Raw genomic sequence first — 7920 nt, forward strand, 5'->3', positions numbered from 1 at the left:
ATAACAAAATATAAAAGATGAGGTTACAATGAGTAAAACGATACCCAACATGCCCAGGTTACAAATTGCGTGCGCCCGTGAAATGGCGAAAAACTGCAGTACCCCAAAAAGTCTATAGAAGACGATTTAAAAGCCCCCACAGGTCATCAATTTAGAGATACCCCATAATACTGGCCCTAGAATTATTGCTCTCACTCCAGCGTGCGCAGCGATACCCAACATGTGTAGTGCGTTCGTTGTTTTCATACGTAGGCGCACCCGACGCGTGTTTACGTGGCGATGCGCGTGCTCAGGGGGGCGGGGGACTTTTAACTTTTTTTTTTACATTATAGACCCCGCACAATCTCGGGTGACACCGCACAGAGGAACCTGGATGTGTGGGGTCACCGGAGATGTGTGGGGTCACCGGGGATGTGCGGAGAGCACATGTGTGGTGACACCAAACAATTTCCATGGACCCCGCACATCCCTAGTGACACTGCACAGTGGGGGGGATCTATCGAAACCGTAGCAGGCGAAAACTGGAGCAGCTGTGCATGCCAGCCAATCAGCTTCTCTCTCTCATTTTCAAATCTTAACGGAACAAACTGAAGAGAGAAGCTGATTGGTTGCCATCGGCAACTGCTCCAGATGCTGTTTGCTCCAATTTTGATCAATTTCCCCCAATGTCTTTTTATCTGTTCTAGCAGTCATATATGTACATGAGAAGAATGGTGGGGGGAGGGGAGAGATCTGGCGACAGGTAAGTCGCCAGAATCGCTTCGGTTGTAAAGCCGACAGTCGGCTTTACAAGTTTAAACAGAGTCCCGTCGGCAATAGCCGCCGGGAGTCTGTTTAAACAACCCCGATGCTGGCGACGTACACTGTACGTCGTCAGTCACGAAAGGGGTTAAAGTGTTTAAAGACTAGACTGTCAGCCGAAAATCTGGGTCTGAATGTGCCAATTGTGGTCCTCAGCGACTAATCAATGTTAGGGCAGAACGGAGAGTGGCAAGACTGGTACAAGACAACAGAAGGGCAACAGTGCAGTGTCAGATTCCTCGCATCACCTTTCAACATCTCGTGGAGTCAGAAGCTTAGTGTGAGCTCTTCTTTTGGGTCTTTACTGAGTAACTAAAAACAGGTTAACCATTTACTTATTAGGCCCCATTCACACGTAGCGAGATATCGCGCATTTGTGCCGCGCAATATCGCGAGAAGTCGCCGGCTAATGATATTCAATGGAGCTGTCTTAGCTCCATGTCGCGCGTCGCAAGTCGCTTCTACAGGACCCTTTTTTCGGCGGATTTTGCACGATTTTGCTTTTTTCTAATGGAGCCCGACGGAGAAGGTCGCGCTACCGTCACTGGATCGTCGCTGGAACGTCTCCCCGAAAGTCGCGCTATCCTGGCCGCTGCAAAAGGTATGTCGCTACGTGTGAATGGGGCCTTAGTCTCAAAATTAACAAGTTGCCTTGTCCATGCAGGGTCAAAACACCAAGTTTACTTTAATTCTTCCCCGGCAGCACATTTCCTTTGCAATTTTGCCTCTTCCTCTGGCTGCCAGGAGCAGGAGAAGACGCCTTTGTTAACTACAAGTTGCTTACATGGGGCTATGCACCCACCCCATGTGACAGCACTGGTGCAAGGAGTGGTGGAGAAGCAAAGGAAAGAAGAAGCGTACAAGCTTCTGGGGATGGGTGCATTAAATCAACCCTGTCGCATTGCCCTACATGACAAGGAAAGAACACAGACTCAACTGTGGGAATCTGTTCCCACAGACAATATTTTTTGGTTACAAAAATAAAAAGGTATATATTGCACACACCTTATTCGGTCACTAGTTCCGCTATAACCCCAGCGGCTTTCCACTTGCTGGAAACGGTTAATATTACATTCTTTCCCTCGCAAGCAACATCTTGGCCTATCGATAAATTCCACTCGAGGTTTGGGATTCACCGTAAAATGCAGGAACAAACTCACAACTTCCCTGTCGGTGAGTATTCCGGACTGTGCTGGGCCTAGGGAGCAGCAAAGAACATAATTAAAGCAGAAAAATAATATGCATGTACAAATAATAGCATGTAAACGTACTATACATGCTATAAAAGCAATGTAATTAAAGCAGGTCATGTCATTGCAAAGAGACTGCAATCTTCTTTATATTTTTAGCTTTATTAACTACAAAATATGAGGGAATAGCTGACTAAATACATTTTGAAATAATTTTTTTTAAATAGGCCCACACACTAGACAGTTGTAAATCTAAAAAGGGGATTGAACAGTGGATTATATTATGTAAATTATAAGGTGTATTGCCATCCAAGCTATTGAGTGACACTGACGAGCTGAAAGTATAAAACCACATTTGTAATTATTCTGCCCACACCATTAAGATTGCCCTTTCTGATTCTCCAAGTCCTCCCTCTAACAGATTGTAAATACTTGTTGACCCTGACAGCAGAACTGTGGGTTAGACACTTGCTTAACCAGTTGACATCCGCGGTGTTAAACCCCCTTCCCATCCAGGCCATTTTTCAGTATTCAGCGCTGCGGTACTTTGAATGACAATACTCTTCCTTCTGAAATCCTTACAGCCACTTGCACTTCAGCGGTAGGCAAGGATACAAGAATTGAGTGTTCCATCCTGGGAAACTTTTTCTTTTTTTTTCCAGCTCACTGGGGTTTAGCTTTAAGCACCAAGAGACATTGTGACTGACTCTCACTGCTGCCTGCAGACATTATATCCAAGGCTAGCATCTGCTGATGCAGCCATATCCAGACAATGAAACTTCATGAAGTGTGTGAACAGAGGACCAGATAGCTGACTTGCACAACTGGGAGAACGAAGCCTAGTACCTAAAAGGCCAAGAAAGCATTCACCACTCTAGTAGAATAAACCGCAACTAGGAACAGATAAACTAGTCCCTTAAGGTAGTGTACCTGAGGAATAGTGTGGAAAATCCACAAAGATATGGTTGTGTTAAAAAGCATTACATCCTTTATGAGGACCATCCGGTATGACAAAATAAGGAGTCAATCTTTAAAAAGGAAGCTTACTTACAGCGGGATTGTGAACCAAGTGGTTTTGTAACAGTGGAGTTATAAACACAGGGGCTAAAAACAAAAGCCGTCTTTATCTTGTCAGTAACATTTTAAAATTACTGTAGATAAAATAAATATTGTAACTGGAATAATGAGTGTTTGAAAAAGTTGAAAGCTTTGCTCAGTGCACACTAAATATACAAATGACGCAAGAGTTCAAGGATAACTAGTGCTGACACAGATGTGAGCAGGTTGCCCTCCTGGAAGCTCACAGTCAAGATCTGAAGAAGCACATTACAACAGTGAGAAGACTTGACAAACAGTTAACCCGGCTGATATGGAGCGTGGAGGAAAAAGCATGATCAGGTAGGAAGCTGGGTTACTGTAGTTAGAGACAGTGGCAAGGTCTCACAGAAAAGGAAGGCTGACTCTGTCTTTGAGCACCCAAAACAATATGCCAGGTTAAGTGAAGATGTGCAGGTGCTAAACCCAGAGTTGGCAGCCCTTTATGTCACTGCTACCTCTAACAGCCAGGAGAACAGCCCATTTAATAGGGGTGGTAAGGGTAATGTAGATGGGCTCGGTAGCCTGGATGGGAAGGGGGTTTAACACCGCGGATGTCAACTGGTTAAAACAGACAGGGGTCAGACACGTATTGAGGGTGGAATATGTAGGGGAAGGGGGAGATGGGGGGCTATAGCAGGTGATTAGTTTCCCATGTCACAAACATTGCGATTACAGTACAATTTGTATATATAAAAAATGAATAAATAATTAATTACATTGTATGGTAATTCCAAGTGCAAAATGCAACAATGGATTAAAAAGTGTTTACCAATGCCAGTAGTCTGTCAAGCAAAATAAAAGAGTAGGAAGTTTTACAGTTAGAAAAATTAAAAGGTGAAGGAAACAGACAAAATAATGGTCAATAAAGCATCTGGACAGATGGTTGACATCCACCGAGGGATGGCAGCGGCCAACGCAGCCCGGCCCTTACGAGGGCCCTCCGTAAGCACGAACAAGGAGTCGGTCTCGCAGAAAGAAGCTGTAGCTTCCAAATAAACAGAGAGCGCGAACCACATCCAAAACAATGGAGCACACGTTCCTTCCTATGAACCGGCTTTGGGCACAAGGAAGGCAAGACAATGTCCTCATTCAGATGGAATGCCAACACAACCTTAGGCAGGAAAGCCGGCCGAGGACGGAGAACCGCCTTGTCCCTATGCAGAACCAGCAACGGAGCCTGCAGGACAAGGCAGCCAACTCCAACACCCGCCGAACGGAAGTGATGGCCACCAAAAAGGCCACTTTTTGCGACAAGGACGGAAGAGGAATCTCCCGGAGAGGCTCAAACAGAGATTCCTGCAACACCGAAACCACCAGATTCAGATCCCACGGTGCCAAGAGCAAGGGCGAGCAATCAGCGTCACCCCCTGAACAAAAGTGTGAATCAGAGCATTAGACGATATAGGCCGCTGGAACAGCACAGACAATGCAGATATTTGGCCCTTCACTGTGCTCAAGGCCAGCCCTTGAGCCACCCCGCGCTGCAAGAATGCCAGAATTCTGCTGATGGAGAACAATTGTGGAGACAGGGCCCCAGCCTCATACCAGGCAAAATAGGCCCTCCACGTGCGATGGTAAATCTTTCTAGAAACCGCTTTGCGCGTCCTGAGCATGGTGGAAATGACCGCATCGCACAACCCCCGGTCCTTCAGGACCTGGCTCTCAACAGCTACGCTGTCAAAGCCAGCGATTGTAAAGAAGGATGGAACACAGGTCCCTGGGACAGAAGATCTGGACGCAGAAGGGGGCGTCCACCACCAGCTCAACCACATCCGCGTACCATGCTCTCCGAGGCCAGTCCGGGGTCACGAGGAACACAGGAACACAGGTCCCTGGGACAGAAGATCTGGACGCAGAAGGGGGCGTCCACCACCAGCTCAACCACATCCGCGTACCATGCTCTCTGAGGCCAGTCCGGGGTCACGAGGACAACGGTGACGTCCTCGGCCGCGATCCGGCGCAGAAGCCGAGGCAACAGATAGTGGAGGGAAGGCATAAATCAGACCGTAAGGCCCCCAAGGAGCCACCAGGGCATCTGCCGCCTCCGCCCAGGGATCCAATGCCCGGGCTACGAACCTGTCCACCTTCCGGTTGAACCGAGACGCCAGAAGATCCACATCCGGCATCCCCCTGCAGAGACAGAGCTGCTGAAAAACTTCTGGGAGCAGGGACCACTCTCCCGGGTCCACCGACTGGCGACTGAGGTAGTCGGCCTGTCAATTGTCCACCCCCGGAATGTAGACCGCCGAGGGAGCCAGAACCCGATTCTCCGCCCAGGAGAGAGTACCGAACACCTCTCGACCTGCGGCCACGCTTTTTGTGCCGCCCTGGTGGTTGATGTACGCCACCGCGGTGGCGTTGTCCAACTGGACCCAATGCCGCGAGATCCTGAAGATGGGTCGACCAATGATGGAGAGAAAGGCAAATCGCCCAAAGTCCCAACACATTTATCGACAGACGGGAGTCCTCCGGCGACCAAAGACCCTGCACGGTCAAGGAGGCCGGACTCTGCCCCAGCCCCAAAGGCTGGCGTCCGTGGTGACCACCGTCCAGTGCACAGGAAGGAAAGACTTCCCCCGCACCAAGGCTGGATATTGAAGCCACCACCGCAGGGAGGCTGTCGCCTCACGAATCTCCCTGTCCAAGGAAAGGGGGGACTTGTCCCACTGTACCAGGATGTTCCTCTGCAGAGTCCTGGTGTGGTGTTGTGCAAAGGAGGCCACGATGAGACCCAGGACATGCATGCAAAAAGTAAATGGGCGACCACCGGCGAGTCCGCAACAGACGGACCTTGGAACGGAGTTTGTCCTGATGGAGAAAAACCCAGGCCGCAAGTGTCCAGAACCAGGCCCAGATACTCCAGGCGTGGAGAAGGCACCAGACAAGACTTCCGGAGGTTCAGGAGCCAACCGAACTCCTCCAAAAAGGACCGCACCGTGACCTCCAGAGCGGTCACCAGAGTCGTCCAGGTAGCCCACAAGCGAAACCCCCCGACAATGCAACAGCGCCAGAATCGGGGCAAGCACCTTGGTGAACACCCGTGGGGCTGACGCCAGCCCGAAAAGGCAGCACCACAAACTGAAAATGCTCCTCCCCACCGCGAAACGAAGATATCGACGATGAGACTCGCAAACGGGCACATGGAGGTAGGCATCCTTGATGTCGATGGAGGCCAGCAGATCCCCCTGACGAAGCCAGGCTACTACGGACCTGATCGACTCCATCCGAAACCGACGGACCCGCACAAACGTTTGAGGTCCAGGATGGGCCGAACCCCCTTTCTTGGACACGGTAAACAGGTTGGAATAAAACCCATTGAACCTTTCCGAGGACGAAACCGGCACGATCACCCTCTGGGACAAAAGGTCCGCCACAGCGCGACAGAGATCCGCCAACCGCGGAAAAGGAGCGTGTTGGACGGGAAGAACCTGTTCCCCGGACGGGACAGAAATTCGATCTTGTAGCCCGAAGAAACCAGCTCCCGGACCCAAGTGTTGGAGATGTGAGCACCCAAAAATCCGCAAAGAGCCGAAGCAGCACCCCCACCCTGGGAACCAGAGCCGGGGCGCGACCTTCATGCAGACTGGGGCTTGCCGGCAGGCTTGGCAGACTGTGAAGAGGAGGATTTGTTAAACTTCCCACCCTTATCGGAGGGCAGAGGGGGCAGAAAAAGCTGCTTGTGAGCGGTAGAAAGTGGGCCCAGGCTTCAAGCGCTGTTCCTTCTTGCGTGCCTGGGGAAAGTACTCTTACCCCGTCAGATCCTTAATGATCTCATCCAAGGTGGAACCAAACAGACGGTCCCCAGTAAAGGGCAATTCCGTCAGAGCTTTCTTGGAAGCGTGATCAGCCGACCAGCACTTAAGCCAAATCAAATGGCGAAGCGTCACCGCCGCACACACCGACAGCTTGGACACCAAGGGCAAGGGCATCCAAGACCAAGTTGCAGACATACCTAAGGCCTTGCACCAACTGGTCCGCCAAATCCAAGTAAGCGGGAGAGACATTCTCCTAGACCCTGATGCAACATCTTAGCCCACTCCGTCAGAGTCTGAGAGACCAAGGCAGAAGCCAAAACCGGACGCATAAGTGCACCCGAGACGGAGTAGAGTCCGCGAAACCCGCCTCAGCTTTCCTATCAGTGGGGTCCTTAAAGGACGGAGAATCCTCCAGCGAGAGACCGGGGGGTCCACCACCGGCGGAGAAGTCCACTTAGACACAAAGGCCTCCTCAATGGGATAGCGAACCGAGAAACGCTTAGGGACTGCAAAAGGACTTGGTAGGTCTTTTCCACTCCTTATAAATAAAGTAATCAAAAAAGGAGATGTAAGGAAACACTTTGGCGGAACGCCTACTCTTATGCGTCCCAAACTGCACTGGCGGCAGTGTGGAAGAGCTGGGACCATCCTCAATTTTAAGGGTCTCCGATAGCGCAGAAACCATTTCACGTTCCTGAACCAGAAACGTAGAAGCTGCCTCATCCTCACTGGCCGAATCTGGCTGTGAGGAATCACTAGGATCAGGACGAGGCGACGCCGTGGGAAGTTCCCCCTCCTCCCCGGACTCCGACAGTCCTGGGCGGTAGTGACAGAAGGGGCGCCTGCCCTCATCCAGGATGGCGGCCACGATCACGGGGGGGCCTCGAGTACCGGCCACCACACAGATGCGGCCACAGAAGCTCCCCAAGAGCCAAATCCCCTCATAGGTAGCCCGCACAGGAACCCACCGCCATCCACGGCCTACTGAAGCCTGAGCACCATGAGGTAGGAAGGGTGCCTGCCCACATCCAAGATGGCGGCCGCGGAGCCGCCTGGAGGCCGCAACCAGCGGCGTC

General features: G+C 51.0%; 1 protein-coding gene across 1 annotated transcript in view; it reads right to left on the reverse strand.

Annotated features, from left to right (window-relative positions):
- BTBD2 (BTB domain containing 2) overlaps positions 1-7920 on the reverse strand; it is a gene marked incomplete at its 5' end in the record, with an annotated part of 99197 nt that overhangs the window by 76622 nt on the left and 14655 nt on the right. Inside the window, one exon of the mRNA XM_018572238.1 lies at positions 1807-1999. Coding sequence (XP_018427740.1) covers positions 1807-1999 — 193 coding nt within the window. The remainder of the gene's footprint in view (positions 1-1806; positions 2000-7920) is intronic.

Source organism: Nanorana parkeri, unplaced genomic scaffold, assembly GCF_000935625.1.
Source record: "Nanorana parkeri isolate BGI_ZX_2015 unplaced genomic scaffold, ASM93562v1 scaffold1973, whole genome shotgun sequence".
Lineage (NCBI taxonomy): Eukaryota > Metazoa > Chordata > Amphibia > Anura > Dicroglossidae > Nanorana > Nanorana parkeri.